At 37.8% G+C, this 23,296-nt stretch overlaps 2 protein-coding genes across 3 annotated transcripts in view; one reads left to right on the plus strand and one right to left on the minus strand.

The window, feature by feature from the left end:
• Positions 1-23,296, plus strand: part of LOC130555397 (uncharacterized) — a 162,181-nt gene that overhangs the window by 88,725 nt on the left and 50,160 nt on the right. The gene's annotated exons all lie outside the window — the stretch shown is intronic.
• The window catches only part of znf804a (zinc finger protein 804A), a 64,915-nt gene that overhangs the window by 8,707 nt on the left and 32,912 nt on the right, over positions 1-23,296 (minus strand). The window contains exon 2 of the mRNA XM_057335567.1: positions 93-236. Coding sequence (XP_057191550.1) covers positions 93-236 — 144 coding nt within the window. The remainder of the gene's footprint in view (positions 1-92; positions 237-23,296) is intronic.

The raw sequence follows: 23,296 nt of genomic DNA on the forward strand, positions 1-23,296 counted from the left end.
AGGCACTACTCAATCTATTTGATGTCATCTTCTAAAATACCTTTGCATTGCTTTCAGGGAAAGTCTCAAGAGGTTGACAACAGGCCCATTACCTGTTTGTGAGCATGGTCATACGAGTTAATATGGTTGTCAAACTCTTGATGTTTGTAGTACTGCTTGTCACACAGCTGACAGTAGAAGTTTGCCTTGAGGTCCTCCAAGGCTTTGGCCAAGGTTTTTCCCTTCTCGCCATAGTCCTGAAACAAAGGAAGCAGCATATCCATAAGAATGATTGTCCCCAACTTGTTTACTGCAAATTTATAAAATTGCGTATTTTACATATTTTAGTCTTGAAATGTCCTTCAAGCCCTTGAGAGATGTGTTAAGTGAAAAGTCATAAAATTATGGGTAAACAGTAGAGATGCATGATAAAAAACTTTCTCCACAGATACCGATTGTTCAGAGTGATATCTGCCGATACAGATTCTGAAGATTAACTTTATATTTAAGTCATATTAATATAATATATGAATATTAATTAATATATTCACATCCCGGGCAGCTGCCTAAGATTGCAGTGATATGAGCTTGGCTATACTGCAGCAACAAACGATCAACCCGTGTAGTCTTGTGGGCGTGGTCGCAATTTGAAAAATTTAAATCCTTTTTATTGCAATGTAAGAAGTTCCACTCTCCAAAACAGCATGTTTGGAGTTTGATTGGATAATATGAACAAATAACTGGCCATTGTGGCCAAAGCGCTCCGTTTGACTTTTCCTAGATCTTCTACTCTTCCCTGTCGAACCCGGAAGCTAACCTTACCCACTGAACCATTTCTGAATTTGAATTTGAATCTGAATTTGAATCTGAATTTCTGCGTTTTGAATCTGAATTTGAATCTGAATTTCTGCTTTTGAATTTGAATCTGAATTTGAATCTGAATTTCTGCGTTTTGAATTGTTCTATATTCAATTTAAGAAATTTAATATTAAATATTCATTTTAAAATATTAAAAATCAAATTCAGAACTATATTGAATGTCAGGAAATATTCAATTTTGTGCAATTACACTTATCTAAAATTCAGATTTACAAAATTCAGATTGTTTTGTCATATTTCTGGCTCCATAGTTATATCGCCCCTAATTATCCGCTGAAAGCCCATAGTGTGAAAAAAAATATTTTATTGATTAATACCGATTATTTACTGATATATCAGTGCATCTCTAGTAAAAACTGGTAAAATACAGTGTATAGAAACATTGAATGAAAAACCTTACACGTGACAGAAATTGAAATGTAAAATTATTTAGTTGTACACGTTTAGCAACAAGCAAGGCATCCTTCCTCAGGCCTTGGATGAGAGGGGCTCATATACGCATTATTATTTATCAAAAAACAACTGAAACATGTACACACAAATATATATATATATATATATATATATATATATATATATGTATATATATATATATGCAGTAAACATGTTGCTGCCATCCTAATATAGATTAATAATTTGTGAGTGTGTATATTTGTTGTGCTGTGTGAAAATGATGCTCATAAAACCGAACTCAGCTCCCAGGATGCCATCATCATTTTCTTCTTCTTTAATACTCTTTATTAAATATTGATTTACAACAAATCTTAAAAGGGAATAGCTTCACCAGGGGCAGATTGCATTTCAGACCTAATTTCTTTATCGCTCAGGACGTATGGAAACTTGCAGATTTAAAAGCAAGACACACAAAAACTCTTTTCCCAAAAGGTCTCCAGTCCAAACGACTGCAGGGGAGAGAAAAGCACTTGTATTTTAATTGGAAACAGTTTACCATAAAACACAGTGCTGAGTCAAATGTTGGAATGTCACCCAAATGCTTCTGTATAGAGCGGCACATAATGGAAACACTAGTAAATCAGTCAGGAATGATCGAGTCATGGACACTAAATTATGTACGATTGCTATCATCAGTCAAAACCCACAAACATATGTCTGTGCTTATTACTGACATAATCCCGAGCTCATGCAAATGCATCGATTCCATTACATTGAGAAACAGGGAAGCCCGGCCTATTCGCATGATCTGATGCTTTGTGAAAATCCTGCGTGGCTGCGTCTCTCACTCATCGTAGGTGAGAATGTGCCACCGTAACGCTGCTAAAACACGTCTGTGATCTGCAAAAATAATAACATCCCTCTCGTTCACCCGTACTGTGAGACAGCGGGAAACAATTGCCATGTAATTGTACTTAATAGGTGGCTAGCTTGCAGCTAATGAAAGCACTATCGCTTGATTATCTGGGTGTGCTAGGAAAGTGACCTTGATTTTATTTAGCTCAATATCACTGAAAGGTTAAAAATTACTCATATGTGCAGGGGCATAGCTACATGGTGGCCATGGGTGGCCACAGCTACCCCTGAATGTAGGCCACCTATCTGGCCACCTCTGTTGTGCGAAGCAGTTTTAAGATGTGTGTCGGAGTTTACGGAGTGCTGCGCAGATCATTTAGCGTATGCATTGAAAGTAACGCGAGAACGTTACTCTCGCGTTAATATGATGTCATACGCTGACGCAGTGACGCAAACAGTCTGAGCGCTATAGCTGAACAGCTGCTAACCGCTTCGTGACAGTGTACTGTCTGTGTACCATGGAAGTTCACCGCGAGCAGAAGGATCAGGTCAGTAAAATCAGTCTTGTTTAACTGGATTTCATTCATTAATTACATTTTCGCTAAAGTTTAAGTTGGGGTACTGCAATGTTTATTTTCTATAAAAAATGCTAACTTACTGCAAATGATAGCTAGCAAATTATTTTAAAATAATGTTAGCACATGAAAGCATTGCAAATAAATTGTTTATTGTTGTTAAATTGTTAAATGTTAAATTGTTCTTTACGTTCTTTGTGTATGTTTTTGACCAGCAAACTATGTGTAATGAAGAATTGGTGTAAATTACAGTAGAAGTTAAAGAATTTCTGTCTGAAAGGATTTTTTGGTCACCCTAATAAAATAACTGGGTCTTACCTGGCCACCTCTAAAAAAAGTTCTGGCTACACCCCTGCATATGTGTCATGTGAGTCTTACAGAGGAAGTTCTGTAGCTACTGTTGGATCTCAAGATAACATTGAAGTCAATTTGATTAGCAGCTTCTTGTGCTTTAATGTGATTGCGAGCAAAATTAAACAACTGAATTAATATGTGGGGTAAAAAGAAAAACACATAAAGGAAATGATGTGGTGTGATGTTGTGAACTCATTTACACAGCAGATAGATATAATTGCTGCATGAGGGAATGCAGGCACTTAACAACAACTTTGTGTCAAGCTGAGAAGCCCCCTATACATCTCAATATATATGTGATTATTCTCAAGGTCACGTAAGTATATAAAATGCGGCACCTGTATTTGGATTTTGAGGGGAGGGTATCTGATATATCACAGACGCTGCTACAACATGAATCATAAAAACAAAAAGCAACAGATTGGCTTCATATATGAACTTTAATCTAAGCACAGATATGATGTTCTGGGCAGAAGTTTCACTTATGTTAGTGCAGTATCTCTTAAGTATGAGTATCCTCACCCTTCTGTCATTTCAAACCTGTATGACTTTCTTTTTTTTCTGTAGAACACAAAATAATCTATTTTCGAAGAATGTTGGTAACAACGGCGGCATCCATTCACTTCTACTGTATGGACACAAATGCAATGAAAGTGAAAGCGGACCTCTGTTGTTCGGTTACCGACATTCTTCTAAATATATTTTTCTGTGTTCTGCAGAAGAAAGTAAGGCACTGGTTTGAAAAGACAAGAGGATGAGCAAATGATGACAGAGTTTTATTTTTGGGTGAACTATCCCCTCAAAGATGCATGAAACCAGTTATAAACCCTTGATCAGTTGTTGATTGACAGGTGAGAAGGCGGTCCTCGCTGCGCTACGAGCACTAATGAATGCAATACGGCGACACACATTTTTGACCCCGTTAACATCTGTATTGTGGATTAAATGTATATGCAATTTAAACAGAAATCCAGCAGCTATTTCAGTCTTCACAATGTCCTGTGAAATGTTCCTACTGGACAAAACCTGATCACTGTACCTCATCTCAAGGTCTGCATTTAGAAACATTTTGCAAACTAAACATTTGTCTTTTGTTTAATATTTGTACCAGCAGTCTTCAATCTGGCATTTTATTACAACATCAAAAGCGAGGGTATTTACATACAGTGGATTACTGTCTGACTTAAAACAAATCCTGTGGTGCTTGATACACAGGGGGTGTTAATATAAATAGCACGCTTCTGAAGCATAACAACGCATCTTCAAAATTTGGAATATTACTTAACATGGTTTTCCTTTTTACTGAACCTTTTTTTTACTGAACAGTTGAAGGTCCTGTGGCTTTTATGCCTTGGGACTGCCTAACAAGGTCAAACACAGGGGTGGAAACCACGCAGCCTTCTCGCTGCAGAAATGTATTGAAACATAAAGACAAAATATGATTGACATGAGGGGACATGAGTGGTGATCAGAGAGGCTGTGATTGCACTTTTTTATAGAACACATGGGTTATGAGTGATGTCTTTTATGTAGTGCTGAAAAGGGGCAATTTCTGAAACAGAGCAAAGGGGTTTAGAGAGCGTATTTGGGTGCAAATAGAAAAACCGAAGAAGGTCCTTAAAAAAATCACATCAAGAGCTTCATGAATTAAACAGTAAATTAAACCCGGTCTTTTGATTAATTTATGCACATTTCCAGAAGCCTTAGAACAATATCTGATCAAAATCAAAAATGCAATTTTGTCCAGGATTATTTCATTTTGACGGATTCTCGCATAATTTATGAGGAAATAGAAAATATTAGCTTTGCATATTGCTCACGGGCACAGCTGTCGTGAGTTGCATTCATACTTTCTGTCTGTTTTAGTGAAAAGTTCCCCTCTTACCTGACTGCAAAACACTGTGACTTATCTTTATTCACTGACAAGCACAAATCACATTAACTATAAAGAAACAGAACATTGTCTAGTGCATAATTGTATAATTGGCTATTACAGTTCTTGTACGGTGTATTTGATGTACTGTCCTTGTCTTTTACATCTTTTGAAAAAGAAGCATTTGATGTACGCAGACTTACCTTAAGCCATCCAGAGCAGAGCATTTATGAAAACTAAACTGCAAAAACAGTTGTCACAACTATGAGAACATTAACATGGCTAGTTTACATATTTGATATTAGTATTCAGCACCTTTGGTTCACTCTGATGATGCATGAACTGCAATAATACAAGGACAATAGCCAATCAAAACAAAGGTCGTATAAATGTATAAAAGTCTTGAACATATAATTACAATCTCATATGTACATTCTTCTTACTTTTATTCAATGGCTTTGGTGCACAAAGCCTTTATTATAAAAAAAAACATTAAAAGTGCTGTGTGTAATTTTGACAGAAATACAATATAATATACATAACTATGTCTTCAGAGGTATATAAAAACCTTGTGTAATGAAGCATTATGTTTTTATTACCTTAGAATGAACTATATCTCTACAGCGCGGGTCCCCTTGCATAGAATTCAGCTTTTTTTTACAGTATCCCTAAACGTACAAACTGCTGTGCATGTTTCATAACTACATTGTCTCCTTGGGGAAAGAAGTTCACAGTAGGTCACAGAGAGTCCTTTACATATAATATGCTACTTTTTATAAGCTTCATTCACACCTTTCCCTCATACAGTGCCTAAAAATTACTTTAAACAGTGTCAATCATCAAACCAGAAAGAACTTGCATCTGCATCATATTTTCTCATCTTTCTCTCCGTAATGACAATGTACACTGTGTAAACTAGCTTCACTTGAAGTAACAGCAAACAACGGAAAACCACAACACAGACCCCGCTGGCTGGCGGAACCATCTCGCAAATGTATTTTGACACGATCCGCTTGTTTCCTCCCACTCAATTATTTTTTTAAAGGAGTGATTTTACTCTTCCATGAGCAGATCGTTTCTGTTGAAACATTGACTGGAGAACAATTCACATTACACAGTTCTTAAATAATAGCAAACCACTCACAACTGTATAACCACTACAGCTTATAAGACAAATCATATTCAGGCCATACTTCAATGCAAAGCCATTTTAAGCAACCACATGTTTTGACTTTGAAACAGTGTAATTACCTACTGGAACCGGCTCCAGTTGTAATAATGATGCAACGGTAGTTTACGTTGCAGACTGCTGGAGAGCAAGCCCTCTCCAGATCTCAGATCTCGCCTGTTGTGATTAATTGTATCCCTTCTGGTGGGATTTTTGTTGCCTGTTGTTTCTAAATTGCTGACATACATGGAATTTATCTCCATTATTGGCTGAAGTGTCTCCTCTAGAGGGCATGATGGGAACCCCAGAATTCTCTCTTTTCCGATGACCAACCTGATTAGAGCGCTTAATTGTATAAGGGTTAAGAAAAGGTTTGTGTGAGTCTTGAGAGCAACATGCTTGATAAGATTTTCCACCGATGACAGCACAGTACCGCATTACTCTTTACAGCGATCTGTATAACAGGTAACTGTAGTCTGAAAATACACCTGTAATGAGCATGCTTTGATTGATGATTCTGTCTTGCTGTGGGACAAAATTATTCTTTGTGATTGCAACTCACAGACCGAGTAACACAGCATACTAAACCACATTTAATTAAATGTAAAATCCTCCCAAAACATCTCTATTCAACTGTAACAGTCTTGAGCAATATTTTAACTAGCTACTCATTTGCCAAAATGCAAAGATTACAAACCGATTTTTGTATTTTTTTAATCAAACGGTGTAACTCCAGCAGGACTGGAGCTTGCTTCACCTCTATTGATTTCTGCAGTGAGTTAGTTTGGCTCTTATATACTAAATAAATGGTTGTGTATATGTAGCTGGGCTTCTTTTCTCTGGCTTCATTGAACTTTTCTCTGGATCTCATTGCATAAGCTCGTTTTAAAACCAGATTTTATTACAATTTATATGTGTCATAGCATCCAATTTCTAACAAACCACAAGCATCTTGTTAGCTTCTAGCACTGTAGTTACAGCAAGTAACGTGGGGGCTATGTAGACTAGAAACAAAGAAGTCAAAGACCATAGACAACGATAAGTTGACTAGAACAAGGCTCAACAATTCAGCCTTATCCTCTCTGTTCAATACATCTGGGATCTATAAGCGTCTTATGTGACTATAGTACCAAAGTGATCTTCACTGTAAATTCTCCTCTATGGGCACAAGCCCCTGGCCAACACTGGGAGAAGAAGTGGTTAAATTAATACAAGAGATAAGGTGAGATTGCTCACACGCACGCCTACCGTACGCACAGGGCTGAGTTAAATGCTGGTTTCCATCCATGGATTTGGGGCAAGGAGTTTAAAGAAGAACTCTCTTGTAAAGACTACTATCAAATGCTCTTGACCCGAGGCTGCATATTCGTTCGGGAAGCTGCAAAGCTCCCGTTGAGGCAAAGAAAGATATAAGACAAGGTAAAAACGTATGAACGAAAGCAAAAAAGAAGGGTGTCGAATTCCACCAACAAGTAGTCAAAGGAGATGTGCCTCCATTTGACAGCTGCTAATTTTCCTGAGGTTGCACTCCTATTGTGAGGGAGGGGGAGATGTGATAATTATCATCTGCAATCAGCAGAGGTTATGAAGGAAACAGCGTATGTTTTTCTTTGGCTTTTCAGAGACACAACACGGGAGCTTGGATAAATCACAGGGAGCATGCAGCAATTAGAGGGACGTTTTTCTGCTTGATGAAGCTGAGCTTGATAAGCCTTTCCCAAATGTCTCGAGAAATCACAGCTTTAGTCAGGTGCAAGTTAGCTGAGAATAGTAGGCCGAGTTCTAATGCAACCTGTCAAAAATAGAGTAACACTTTCAGGGACGTATTTCACCCCATTTCTTTTCACGGCTAACCGGTTTCATTCATTATCAATCAGCTTTTATTGATTTGTTGTGTGCGAATGTTGATTTTTAGCGTGGCTGGAAAATCAAAGTCATCACATGCATACATATTCATTTGAAGCATACATTTTCATATTACGCATACATAATCATAAATAATTTCATGCGGTTATTGTCATTATTATTGCACATAAAGCTGAGATGCAGCATGTAAAAATATATTTACTATTAATTTACTATTTATAGGTACATGTTTTTGGTAAAATAATTATTTTTGCTTCCTTCTGTGAACTAGTGACAACATTACTCACAAATTCCAAATGAAAATATTGTATTTGCAGAAAACAGAAATGGGAAAAACTGGTCAAAACAACAAAAAAGATGCAATGTTTGCAGACTTTGAATACTGCAAAGAATACAAGTTCATATTCATGTTTAAACAACACAATACTAATGTTTTCACGTAATTGTAGGATCAGTTCAAAAATCAATATATGATAAAATAAGCATGATATTTATACAATTTTCATGCAGTTTCTCAAGCCATTTTCAAAGCATTGCTTTATGTCATTACTGAGGTTTGTTTCTATTCAAATGCAACAGAAATTGGACTGAAATTGGCACAATACATGCATATATGCAGAACCACAAATGGAAACGACATAGGCAACACACATATGCAAAAACCTGTATGATGTAGCTGTTGTACAATCACACTGTGCCGAGTAAATAGGTCTCAGAATAAATCAACACAAAAAACATACACGCACAGTGAGTTTGTAGCGCTTGCTTTCATTCAGTGGCACGCTTGTAAAAAACGCAATAGAATGTGAGCTGGAACAAATGAGATTAAAAGCTACCCACGGATGACAGTGACGTTTATTTTGAAAAATGACTAATTTGCTAATTCCTTTATTGGCAGGGTGTGTAGCGGGAGTGCACTGCAAAAAATGACTTTCTTACTTAGTCTTTTTTTCTTGTTTTCCAGTGAAAATGTCTACAAATTCTTGAATCAAGATGCATTTTCTTGATGAGCAAAATGACCTAAGAAAATAAGTCTTGTTTTTAGTAAAAAAAATGAAATTTCAGTGAATTTGTGCTTAAAACAAGCAAAAAAATCTGCCAATGGGGTAAGAAAAATAAACTTGAATTGAGTGACTAAGAAAAAGGTCAACCTTAATTCAAGATTATTTTTCTTACCCCATTGGCAGATTTTTTTGCTTGTTTTAAGCACAAATTCACTGAAATTTCATTTTTTTTACTAAAAACAAGACTTATTTTCTTAGGTCATTTTGCTCATCAAGAAAATGCATCTTGATTCAAGAATTTGTAGACATTTTCACTGGAAAACAAGAAAAAAAGACTAAGTAAGAAAGTCATTTTTTGCAGTGTGTGAATTACAGCACTTACAGTGCGCTGCTGCATCTTTACAGAGTCATGTAAACGAGGCCATTATGGGTGCGTCTTTTCATTTTACGTGTTCCCTACTCCACGGTTTGGAAATCTCACTTAAATGAATCTTTTGAGTTTATTACAAGATCAACTTAAAGAACAGCTATATTGTAGAATGTAATGCTGTCTACCTCAGAAAATAAAGTTTTTTTCTTTTCATCAAACAGTGGAAGTATATAGAGCTGTGTAAACACACTGGATTAACATACACACTGTTTACAGTCACATGTCTGTATAGATATGCAATATTTATTTATTGTTAACCGATGATGATGATGTAATATTAAAGCGAGCATACCAAAAAGGGAGGTCATGCAAACATCCTAATTTACATGAAGCTGAGCAGATACAAACAAAGTCTAGACTGTTGTTTTGACTCAGCAGAACAATGTAAACTTGACCACTTCTTTACTGTCTAAAATACAAGTTGCCTTCATCCTCCTAGAACATTAAGTTTATTTACAGAAAAATGATGAAGTTCATTTTTCATAAATATGAACCAAAATGAAAAGTTGAAATTATCTGAACAAATGTGATTGACTTGTGATTGAGCTTGCTGTAAATTGTATTCATCATGAAACCTTTAAACATCCTCTATCATGATGTCACGATGATGCAATAACATCTTCCCATGTGCCCAATGCCTATTGGTTGGTTTCAGTCACATGACATGAAGGATTCAGGGTACTGTAAATTAGGGTGTGTTTGAGCCAGATGTAAGTAATAATACAACCCCCTTAACTTCAATAAGCTTTTCTATCCTTCGAGCAATGTGATGTCTCCCCTGTGAGCTTTGAGCCTGCTGCGATGGCTGATGGTGACTGAGAGCCCCAAGCTGTTCTGACAGCGTACGACGGAAGAATCTCTTCTCGCCTTGCATCACTCATGTAAGGCGCCGTTGTTTAGCGTAGCGTGTGCACATGAGTTTGATGCGAGGGGGTTTAATCTCAGGTTGGGCTCCGCAGTCACTCTGTAATGAATGGGTAGCTCCAGTTGATAGCTTCTAGCGCTGCCTATGCATCAGCGTTCTGCTTCAAACGAGCAGCATCTTCGAAGTCTCATCTCCACCACCTCAATCGATAATAATAAGAGAGACTCTGTCGAAATGAGACAGGCTGTAATTAATCCTCCCAATCGCGCCAGCCGGCCCCTGCCAGCCACTTTTGTCTTAATAATGTCGAAAGGCCTTATGACCCAGCCACTGAAACAACCATTTAATCACAGCATGACACAGAGAAACGGGCCAGGAGACACATATGCCACACACGTCACACGTAGGCCAAGGTGAAAACACAAAGGTCTGAGGGCTTTCAGAAAATGCTTTCAGTATGTTAACTCAGCAGTCAAATGGAATGAGATTTACTTCCTGGAAAATTGAGAGTCAAACAACAGTGACCCTTTTTTACATGTATGCGGCTTGGAACGCAGAGATATAACAGGTAACAACAAGGTATAACAGCATTGTTGGTGTATGGAGGTAAATTCCCTTTCTCTCCAAAAGCTAAAGAAGTCAAAAGCACTATCCACAAGTTTCCGGAGGGCGCTACTGTAAAAAGAAATTGGGTAAAACTTCCGGTGAAGCAGCGGAAGTAGTGTTGAATAACTTATTTTGATGACAGAAAATGAGACTGTGATTCATATTTTGAATTGTAATACTGTTGGTTTCATGTGGGAATCTATTTAAAAAAAAATGGAAACTGATGAGCAACACCTGTTCGTGGCTGCACTTAACCAGGCGAAGCTTATTTCACATCATAAAAAAGAGCGCTTCACACACAGATCTGAAGTTAAGATGGACTGCCCCTGTGATATAAAGTTTTTAAAAGACGAACTTCAAAATGTGAACCGCTTATCTCAAGCAAATAGATAACGAACATGAAACATCACTTAGACTGAAAGTTAAAAAGAGAGTTTGCTAAATATCCATCGTCAAGTATTAAAAACATCATCCCATTCCTCTATAAAGTAGTGGAGAGAATGCTGATGTAGTTTATAAGTGCTGTTAGTGTGCAAGTTCACATTCTGCTATAAACTAATCACTTGAAATACAGCAGAAATGCATTTGTTTACACTGCACCGGAATTTTCTCCCATCTTTCGTGCAAAGCGTCATGGGTCGTAGGAAACTTGTAAGAATTACAATAAAAAATCAATATAACCTATATACAAATATATTTAAAAATAGCCATTGCAATATGCACATTTGCATTATTTCCATACTTTACTGTTACAGTTACATAAAGCCATTGAAACAAAGTAGCTACTGTCAACACTACTAAACAATTTAATGTTACAATGACTATATTGCACATTAAAATGAGACTATTGAATCATTTAGCAAATTAGCTAGCTGTTTCTTTCTCAGAGCACTTGACATTGAGGCCAAGTGCTGGTCATATCCAACCTACAAACAATGTTAAAAAACAGGCCCTTACAAACTTCAAAGAACAAAACCAATGCGTTGGCTTTGATTAAATGATACGTGATTACCCTTTGAATATACAGAGGCCCAATTTCTGCCCCTACCACTCCCAAGAGCTAGAGTAGAGACCAAAAGGAGAAAAAATGAGGGGAAAAATGTAAAATAATTCTAATGACCTACTTCTACCCTGTTCCCCCAGAGCTGCTTTACAAGGAGCTGTATGCAGGATCATAATAACACAGCTCTAGGTACAGAGGAGTGTAGGACTGGGAAGAAATATGGAAAACAACTTCAAGATCAGTGGGCTGAGATCAATGGGATTTCATATTTCTGTTGTCATCATTATCTCAGAATCACATTTAATATCTGGAGAGCGTATATGCATGTGTGCAGGCAGTGCTTAATTTGTAATATATGAGCTCTCAATACAAAGAGAGTGGTGACGGATTGGACAGATTTGTTGATTAAGGTGGGAGCAATGCAGAAGTTTTGCATATCACTTAGTAAGTTTAAAATGTGTTTAACGGGTGCATTGACTGTTGCTACAGTAGTGGTTGATCTCTAATATGGTTGTCACAATTTTAGACTTTCACTACATGATTATCAAGACCAAAAGTATTACAAAAATATATATTGCAGTGACTTTTTTGAGTTATCAGTCAAATTTAGATGAGTGTAGAAAAGCAGAAAGAGAGAGAGAGAGTTTGTAACCATTGTGGCCCTCAATGCAAAATTTTTAACGGGGATGAATTATTTCCGATATTATCATATGTGTAGAATAAACACAATATTGATAATTGTGGTTTTAAAAATAACAGTTATTGTCAATAGACAGGTTCATCGGATGCCCAGAGCTGGCCCTATGCTAACTTCATGTCTGTGTTTGGTTATAATATAACAAATTATTAAATATTTAATTTATATTAATATTTGTTGTATATTAATTGTATTACATTTAATGAAAACTGCTAAACAGTTATAGAGTTTTTGCAGAGGTCTAACAGAAATTTGGGTTGGGCCAAATAACGTTTGTTTATGTTGTTGCCGCTGAAACCGTCTATACCAGTATATTGTGACACCCCAACGCCTAAAAAATGTGTTATGTTAATAATAATAATAATTAATATGTAATGGTATACAGTATATGTAATAATTAATCAATTAAATAATAGTAATATAATATATAATATAATAGCAATAAAATAGTACATTATATTACATTACTATTATATATAATTATATAATAGTAATATAATAACAATAATAATAATAATTTGCAAAGTTTTTAACCTTTAGTGAGCTAATATAAACCCAAAACAGCTTTCTTGCATGCATGTGTCACGTGACACAGGCAAAACATGACAAAAAAAAAAACCCGCACATTGCTGCTGCTCTTGTGAGGAATCGACAAGATTATTATTGTTATACTTGATTTAAGATGAAACATATGTACAGGTCATAGCACATAGAAGGTGAAGGATCCATTAAAATAGGTGCGGAATACAATTACAGAGGCGTCGGGCACTAAACCGGCTTGATCCGGCACAAATTAAGCCCTGCTCTCAAGTCTGATAAAACAAGGATTCTGGGAGAATTATTCATTTACTATATTTCCATAAACCAATATTCTGACATTTCTTCCATAAACCAATATTCAGACATATTTTGCAATCTATGCAGAAAAATATGTATTTGATTAATTCATCACAGTTTTCTGCAAAAGTGGACATTTATGAAGAATCACTTTAGAAATGGATATAGAATAGATTACGCCATTGGCACTGCATTACAAGCTGTCAAAGGCGATGGAGTCTCCATAAAACAGCTTGATTCATTCTGTGATCCGGTAATGAATGTTTCTCAGATAGCCTCTGCAAACAATTACTGTGACATAGGCTTGACAGGTGTGATTTAACCATGATGGCTTTATATGGTGACTCATAACCTTTACAGGGCCAATGAAGACAGAGCTTTCATCGGTGCACTGGACGGGAGCACACAGAAAAGTAAATAAAGTATGATCAAATGTAAAACCTCCATACACAGTATTGCTTCCTCAGCAACATCAAGGAAAAACATGACATGATCTCATCCTTAATTAGCAATAAAGATGATTTTTGGGCTGATACTTAAATAAAGTTAGTCAAAACTGAAAAATCACCTTTGGAAAATTCTTAGCACTTTCCTGCTTGTTTACAGTTTTATCTCCTTTCCCTTCCGTGTTTTGCTGTTCCGTATTAAAATTTTGTCCCCATCAATGAGCATGTTCAAAGCTTTGCGTCGTGGAGTAATTGCGGCTGGCGTCCCTTTGAACTGCAAGGCAGGTTCTCTCAAAGGCAGCTTCCGACAAGGTTCTGTAAAAGTAAATTACACGTCAAGAGTATCATTAGGCGGGAAATAACTGAAATTCTCCAACAAAAATTCCAATGGGAATTGAAACTCTTATCTCGACCGAATGATGAGAATACACTACGAAGGCCATGGAAGCTACCCTAGCGTTAAAAAATAATTAATAAATTGCATGCCATTACATCACAGCTGCTCTATTTGTAATAGAATGTGCTCCTCTGTTCGGTTCTCTGTGCCAGCCAGGTTACTGCAGATGAACTATAATCAAATCTCCGTAGGGCCGTGCTTACCTTCGAAAAAAAAAAAATTCTGATTGTCATATGAATCAATTAGCCATGCTGGAAGCCTCATTTTCTTCTCTGCGGCATTCAAAGCCAACTTCAGAATGAACACGTGTGTCAGGTCTTAAGGAGAACCTCTTTCAATTTGACAAAAGGACTTCTTTTAGTATAACTGATTGCAAGCTATCTCACTTTGTTTGGAAGTGAGAGGCAATTAAGCAAGTGGTTGCTATTCACTTTTCACAGTATGATGGAAATTGTAGAAGATGGAATAATTCTTGGTAGATAATAAAATGAGAGTCATAGGTTGGAACAATGGTTAAAGGACCCAACTGTCATGAGGCTGAGAAATGGTATGCTCCTCCATTCATTCTTTTAATTCTCTTTCTCTCTATCTCCTGGGGAAGCGTTCACATGATCAAAACGAGGCTTAAGACAAGCAACCATGGAAACAGAAAAGAGAACTCTGTCTTTCCGCACAAGACCTGCATTCTCGTAAAACAGCAAACACAGCAAGTGGTTTTGTAAGAACTGTGTATATCTGAAGACGGAAGACACGTTAACCTGTCTTCTGTACCATCTAAAGCCTTCTGGAGTTCCACGCCGCAAGCCTCAGTTATATCAACGCTGTGGTGATTTTTGTATGTATCTCTGGAAATGCAATAAGTAATTGAGAGTAAAAACAATTTTCCCAAAATGAGTCACCGAAAGCATCATTTTGAAGAGTCCACCTGTTCTAGCTGTCTTAAATGAAACGTTTATCTAAAAATAAAAATTCTATGATCATTTATTCACCCTCATGCCATGTATTCACCCTGATGTCATGACTCTTTATTCTGTGAAACAAAAAAGAAAATATTTTGAGGAATGTCTCAGCGGTTTTGTGTTCATACAATTTAAGTCAATGTTGTGTGGTTACCAACATTCTTCAAAATATCTTTTTTTGTGTTCTGCAGAAGAAAGAAATGACATGAGGGTGATAAATAATAAAATCATTTTTATTTATGGGTGAACTATCCCTTAAAATTATTTAGTCATATTTGTTCAGTACAGCAAATAGTCTCCACATGATCAAGAGGGAGTATAGGTCATTTATTCACAACAAATCATTCTATATATCTGTCCAAGCAGAAACAGGAGCATCTTGAGCCAAGCTCACAAATTATGCATCATTAGAAACCATCACAGGAAATTTAAATCAGTCGAATGCCAGCACCACATGACACGCAGCGCTAATCCGAGCGAACAAGTTTTCCATGACACCTGGTCCTTAACAACAACAACGGAACATCTCCAGATGTTATGAGATGCTCACTACAGGAATGAATGATGATCACAAAAGCTCACAGCCTAGTTTGCACATAAAGCACCCGGGCTCCCCTTGTTCTCCTACAGTATATCGAGGTAATGAAATAGTACTGCTTGGGGGAATTTGATTAACGTGGCAGACTTTTAATCATGGACGAATCTGAGATTTTTCAGGGGGGTGAAAGCAAGGTTTCTGCGGTACAAAAACGACAACAGAGCGAATCAGAGCCAACTGATCAGTCCCAAGGACAACAGGAGTCAAGTGTCAGGAGCTATAAACATTGCGGCCCGGGCGCAAGCTGCGCACAGTCTGTTGTTTGGGATGCTGTCGTGGATTATTAGCAGCAGCAGGGGCCGTTGGTTGCGCAAGCGCAGGATCAGGCAGCTGTATGCAGGCGGTCAGAGAAAGAAGATGAGGCATCTGGACAGGAGATCTCTGGGGATGTGGGTTACATCTGTACATCACTGATATCACATGGTGCTCTACTGACAACAGCGACTCAATCTGCCCACATGAGCAAGGTGTGCAGCTTCCACCATTGCAGTCTATGTAAGCAGCATTATATCAATAATGCAGATAAAATGAGATCTTTGGACTTTGACCGTGGCGAACGTGTGCCACAAGGTTAATAGATCTTCACTATTGTGTCAGACACTTGTAAACTGTGCCAACAGAAATCTGAAATCTGGCGGACAGTTTTATCTGAATCTAGGCCATCATCGTGTATTTCTTTGGAATCAAACCTTACGTTTGGTGCCTTTTGCTCCGTGGTCTACCAGTTAAGCTACATTGAAAAACCTAATAAGTTGACTGTTTTCATCACGTATCGCAGAAATATTTTCTGTTTACTTTAAAACAACATGAATAATACTAAAATGAGTTAAAACCTCTGCGTATAAAATAGTTGTATAAACAACTATTTAAATGTGCCATCAGTTCTTATTCTTTGAACATACAGTTAATAATAAAAACGAATGCATTAAAGGGATAGTTTATCCAAAAATGAAGATTCAGTCATCCTTTACTCTTGGTATTTCAAACCTGTATGACTTTCTTTCTTCTGCAGAACACCAAAGATATTTTGAAGAATGTTGGTAACCAAACAACAACTGTACCTATTCACTTCTATTGTATAGACACAAAACCAATGCAAGTCAATGAGTACCACCGTTGTTCGGTGTAGCGAGGAAGGTGGGACGAGAGCTGTGGGGCAGGAAGGCGGCTGCCGGCTACCCTCAGCCAAAGAAGCCACCGCCAACCGCCAGGAAGTGGAGGAGGAGCGGGCCGTCCCCCCGATGTCCAGCACCACCGCATAGCACCGCGAGGAAGAGCCTCTCGGCTGGCTGAGGACCGAACAACAGCGTGTCGGGGAACCGGACTATTTTTTTTTCTTTTTTCCTCTCTCCCCTCTCTCGTCCCTGTCGCTCGGGGTGCTCCCGGCTCCGTTCTCTCGTCTCGTCGGTGCGTACCCCCAGGCGCTGGGGCTCTCAAGGGGGGGCCCCCGGGGGGAAGTAAGCACAGGCGCGGGTGGTACCCCCCGGCCTGTGAGGGGCGATGGGGGTATGTAGCGAGGAAGGCGGGACGAGAGCCGTGGGGCAGGAAGGAGGGGCCGGTGGTGTGAGTGATAATGAGTATCAGCTGTACGCGCACCGATCCCGCATGCCTCACGGGGGAACTCGGGAGCATAAAAGGACGAGCGACAGGACTGCCGACGAGAGAGGACCGGGCCCGGAAATGTTAAGTTTTGTTTATGTTCGTGTGGCCGGCAGTTGTCCGTGAGGGGCTGCCGGCCTGTTTTTACTGCTATTTATTGTTTATTTATTTTTGATTAAAGTGTTTGAATGTTCGCCGGTTCCTGCCTTCTTCCTTACGTTTTATTGAGCTTTGCTACATTCGGTTACCAACATTCTTCTAAAATATATGTAGTGTTCTGCAGAAGAAAGATAGTTATACAGGTTTTAAATGACAAGAGGGTGAGTAAAGGATGACAGAATTTTCATTTTTGGGTCAATGCCTTAAAGGGAACCTTTGCCAAAAATGAAATTCTGCCATTAATTACTCACCCTCAAGCAGTTAACATCCCTAGGACCTCAGTTTTTCCCCAGAATGTAAATTAAGGTCGTTTTGGAAGCTTTCTGACTCCTCCATAGATTGCAACGCAACCAAACTTCAATGCGCTGAAAATGCGTAAAGACATTGTAAAATAGTCCGCGCGACTATAGTAATTAGGTAGTAATTAATATAATGCGATGAGGATACTTTTTGTGTGCAAACAAACAAAAATAACGACTATATTCAAAAACTTCCAAAAACTTTTTTTCCTTTTAAAATTTTAGTAATGATTTTTAAAACATTAGGACTTACAGTTATTAGCAACATACAAGCCTTCAGATCAAGTCATCAAGCACTGTATGTGAGTTCGGGTTAGATGAAAGTGTTATGCCCATATGGAGTTAAGGCACACAGCTGATGTCTGTGAAATGTCTAAAGCACTATTCTCTGCACATAAAAGTGTTGGCCCCTTTTGACTGCGGTGGTTCCAATCCACGGTTCATTTCGAAATGTCAGCTTTGTTTTCACTGCCACAATCAACAACTGATACGGGCATCTCCACCGTTCCAAGGGGAAATAAAAGGTGAACGCTCTCAAAATCTCCTTTTAATATGACCTTTACTGACCTCAGAAATGGGTTAAGATGGGAGTGCAGGAGATGAACTGTTCGAGATGGTTTAGGGACTGAAACTCGATTTCAAATTGAGAGGCTGTAAGAATTGTAAGTGGATTTATATGTGAGGCTGCAGGAAAAGCTTGCAGCAAGAGAAGACTGTATGCGTAGGAATATTGAATAAAAATAAAACCACAATGGCAGATGTACTGACATGCAGTAGTTCAAATAATGGTTTTATCAAATGTGTGTTAGTTGTGTGCTACTTTGACAATATTATTATGTTTCCTAAGTCTTAGTACCAAGTTGATTTCAAATGACACTTTTTCTTGTTATACATTAACAGTAAAGTTGTTGTACCTATGAAGAACATGAAAGGGCGTCAATTCCTTTTATTTATCAATGTGGCGGATGTTTTCTACTTTTATTGCTAAAAGTTTAGTTCACCCAAAAATTCTTTCATCATTTTACTCATCTTCATGTCATTCCAAACCTGTATGACTTTCTTTCTTATTCAGAACACAAAAGACAATATTTTGAAGAATGTTGCCAACCAATTGGAGCCCATTGACTTGGACTGTATTAGCACAAAACCACCAAGACATTTCTCAAAATATTCTTATTTTCAAAAGAATCATATACAGTACAATATTTAAAGGAACTGAGGGTGAGTCAATTCTGACAAATTACATTTTTTGGGTGAACTATCCCTTTAAATTGCAAATGATGTTAAAGTAATAGTACACCCAAAAATGAAAATATTGCCATCATTTACATTTCAAACCTGCATGACAACACAAAAGAAGGTATTTTGAAAAATGTTGGTAACTGAACAACAGTGGTACCCTTTGACTTGCATTAGTTTTGTGTCTATACAATAGAAGTGAATGGGTACAGTCATACATGTTTGAAAATATAAAAGGGTGAGAAAATTATTACAGAATTTTCATTCTTGGGTGAACTATCACTTTAATGTAGAGACAAGTCTTGTGACAAAACGTTTCACGAAATTCAGCAAAAACTGTTCAGATGAGCTTTCATTTTTAATTGCAGTTAAGATTTGTGTAAATCAACTATTTGATTTGAACTGAACATATGCAGCATTTTATACTGTTTCCATTTTATTCAAGTGACATCAGAGCAATTAATGAAAATGTGCCTTTTCATCAGTACATGTGGAAAAATTGGCACCGGGTGCTGAAGACACGTTCGTTCCACTTCACGCTGGGCACAATGACAATGAATTTATTCACATGACACACACAGTCTGACTGAGTGAAAAGGTGCAGTATGTAGAAAGTAATTATACATCTGCTGCTTAAATCTTCCCCAATAAGGGTCTTGACTGACTGAACACCAACTGCCAAAAAAAATGTCTTCAAATATATAATAATTTATGCAGTATTGTTCAATATGAATTTCTCACTTTTTCAAATACATACAACATGAGTTCAGAGCGTCTGTAAACTTGTATTCTGTTGTCATGAAGAGAGGAATCAAGCAATCCACCCTATAAATACAAAATCTTCTTTGGTTAATGCTTAAATATTAATATGGCGTGGGGAAAGTTGAAGAATGAATCTAGTTTATAGTTCCCTTTCAGTGCATCCAGCCAAAGTGATCAAAGGCTGGTGTGTGTTTCTTCATTTTTTTGCAAGCACTTTGATATAGTGTCTCCGGCTGCTTTAAGCCTGAACTGAAGGGCATTGTTGCAAACCCACGCCAGAGAGCAGAACCACGGGCCACATCCAAAAGGTCAGTGAGTTTTAGAGTCTATTCATTGAATTACACGCAGCAATGGGCGGATGCTTTTTATGTCACTGCTGTCAAGAGTTTTAATAGCATTTCTCAACAAAGATATCTGTTTGCGGGGGAGCTAGTGTTATTCCATGAGGTGCAGAGGTGGCTTTGAGATGTGAGCGCACAGGAATTCTCCAACTCCCTTGAGTCTAGTGCTATAGGGGCAACAACACAACAGTATTCTCTCTCTTAATCTGATCTCATTTTGTTTTGTGGATTTTTTTTCTTATCTCCCCCGATGCGACTGCCGCTGCTTGTGTGAGCTAAGGCCATATCATGATTGGGTTTTTACAAGATGCTCCAAGCCATTTGAATCTGGCTTGTGTAATGGGTTATTTTATGACCATCCTCTCCATCTCAATTTTAAAAAAATCTAATTATATTTCAGGTCTGGCCTGGAACAATTTTATATCATAGACCAACGTACTTAACATTTTGCTTAGGCCACATTGCATAATGAAGCTTGTTGGGTTCAGAACTCAAGTGTCAATCGGGCCGGCACGCTGATTAAAAAGCCATTGGCGCTAAAATTAATCTCTATTATGTTGCGATTCATAAGAAATTGTTTTAACTATTATAGATTCTACATTACCATGAGTGAACTGAGAAAGAGTGGTTTTTCACAACTAAGGACACACAGGTTGGTCATTAGACAGTCCCTCAAGGATTTTGCGATCAGCCGCTCTCCGCATTATTTGCACCACCTTGCAATTTTCCCACAATAAAACGCAACCTCAAAGGAACAGAAAACAATATCACCCAATAAAGGTCCATGATATGGAATTCCAGACCTGACTTAATTAAAATTAAATAAATACAAAGATAAATCCATGAAGAAATGTAAAAAAGCAAAAATAAATGAGTATTTATACTTTTATTTCCTTATTTATGGGTAATTATATATTTTTTCACGTTTATTTATTTTTTCATTTATTTATTTATACATGTATTTATTTCCACTTTTATTTATTTCCACATGTATTCATGTATATATGTATTTATTCTTACATTTATTTATTTTCACATTTATTTATTTCTACATTTATTTATTTATGTATTTCTTTGTCTGTATGCTAATGAGTGGGGGCGTGTTTCACCTCAGACATTAGCAATCGATCTCAGAGCGGCGGTGCTGAAGCTTTTAGGCCACAGGGACACCTTGTGGTGTGACCAAACGAAACGAGGTTGACGAAGTTGCATAGAGAAGGCAATCTAGTCATTTAATATCACCCTAACTGTATGTAGATAGGGTTACCACACATAGCCTACATACTCTGTATTAGGGACATTGCCGTAAAACATTATCCGGTTGAGATTTCTAAAATGTCTTTGCACACATGAACAGAAACTTCACAACAACAGGTCTGCTATGAGACACTTGGAAGAATACACTTGGACATGGAAGCACGTGAAATTATCCACTAGTAATCACATTTATTGTAAATGTGCTGGATGGAGCTGATAAGAGCTTGAGTTGTTTGTCGCTGAGACTCGCACAAACCAGCTCAGAACGCCGAGAGAAACCAGCGCATTTCATTGAAGTCTACGCAAGCATTATGATTAGGGCTGTCAAAATTAACGCGTTAATAACACGTTAACGCAAATTCCTTTTAACGGCACTAATTTTATTAACGTGCGATTAACGCAGCGCGCATTTTCTGTTTGACCCTTGGCCTTGCCCGTAGTTTGAGAAAGTAAACGATGCAGCAGCAAACAGAAATTGAGAAATAAATAGGTCTTCTGAACGTAAAATTCATATATAAAACGATGTCTGATGGTTCTGTCGACAAGACTAAAGTGATCTGCATTTATTGTCGATGTGAATTAAGCTATCACCGCAGCACGTCGAGTTTAAAATATCACTTGATGGCGAAGCATACAACTGACGCAGAGAGCTCTCCTCCTCGCGGCAGACCACACTAGATTGTTTTCAGCAGAGACGGATGGACAACTTCACAAGCAACAGACTCACCACATCGATAGCTAAATGGGTGGCTACAGCATGTAGGGCAGTTAATGTAGTGGAGGACGAGGGTCTACTTGAAATTATTCGCATCGCATCTAACGATTACACATATGAACTACCTTCGAGAGCCACTGTTACAAGCAAGATTCACGACTCTTACAAAGAGAAGAAAGCGAAAGTCGAGGAGGCGATAAGACAGACAAACACGGTTGCGCTCACCAGAGATTACTGGACTTCCCTCAGTAACCATAGCTACCTGGGGGTCACGGCTCATTATTTTGACACACACTGGAAACTACGGTCGCACGCTTTGACTGTCATGAAGACAGACGAGAGGCACTATGCTGACGTTTGCGCTGAGCACTTTCTGCAGGTAGCCAGACAGTGGAATATTGAATTCAAAATTAGCCCACTGACCACCGATAGTGCACGCAACATGATTGCCGCGGCCAGGCAGCTTCCGTTCGAGCATATGCCTTGCATTGCACACAGCCTCCACCGAGCTATCACAGTTGCGAAAATGTAAACATGCTTGTGTAAGTAAATAGCTCAGTGCAGAGAAAGAAGTAATGGGAACCTGTGTTTTTCCAGTTTTTTTTCATGTGTTTAATAGACATGTACAAGATCTTTGAAAAACATCTATGACCTTTGAAACATGTCTAGTCTCCATGCTCTATGTTGAGTATGGTTTCACTAATAATAAACAATATACATTTGCATAAAGCATCAATATTTGTCCATGCCCATGTTGATTAGAGTATTAAAAACTTGAAAAGTATTCATTTAAGGTACATTTATAATGGATAAAAATGTGTGATTAAGTTGCGATTAATCACGAGTTAACTCATTACAATCATGCGATTAATCGCGATTAAATATTTTAATTGATTGGCAGCCCTAATTATGATCAATGCGTTTGAAACGTGTCTGCAAATACAGTTTACATTCTCGATTCCAAACTTTGCAATGCATATACATGTACCAAACATTTTTGCGCTTAATTGCACTTTGATGCTATATATTCGTCCTTATTGTTCTCAACATGCCATTGCTATCGTCTATTGCAAGATTAATTACATTTTTATACTTGATAGAAAACTCCAATAAATGGGAAAAGTCACAACTTTGTAGTTTC

Source organism: Triplophysa rosa, linkage group LG6, assembly GCF_024868665.1.
Source record: "Triplophysa rosa linkage group LG6, Trosa_1v2, whole genome shotgun sequence".
In the NCBI taxonomy this organism is placed as follows: Eukaryota; Metazoa; Chordata; class Actinopteri; order Cypriniformes; family Nemacheilidae; genus Triplophysa; species Triplophysa rosa.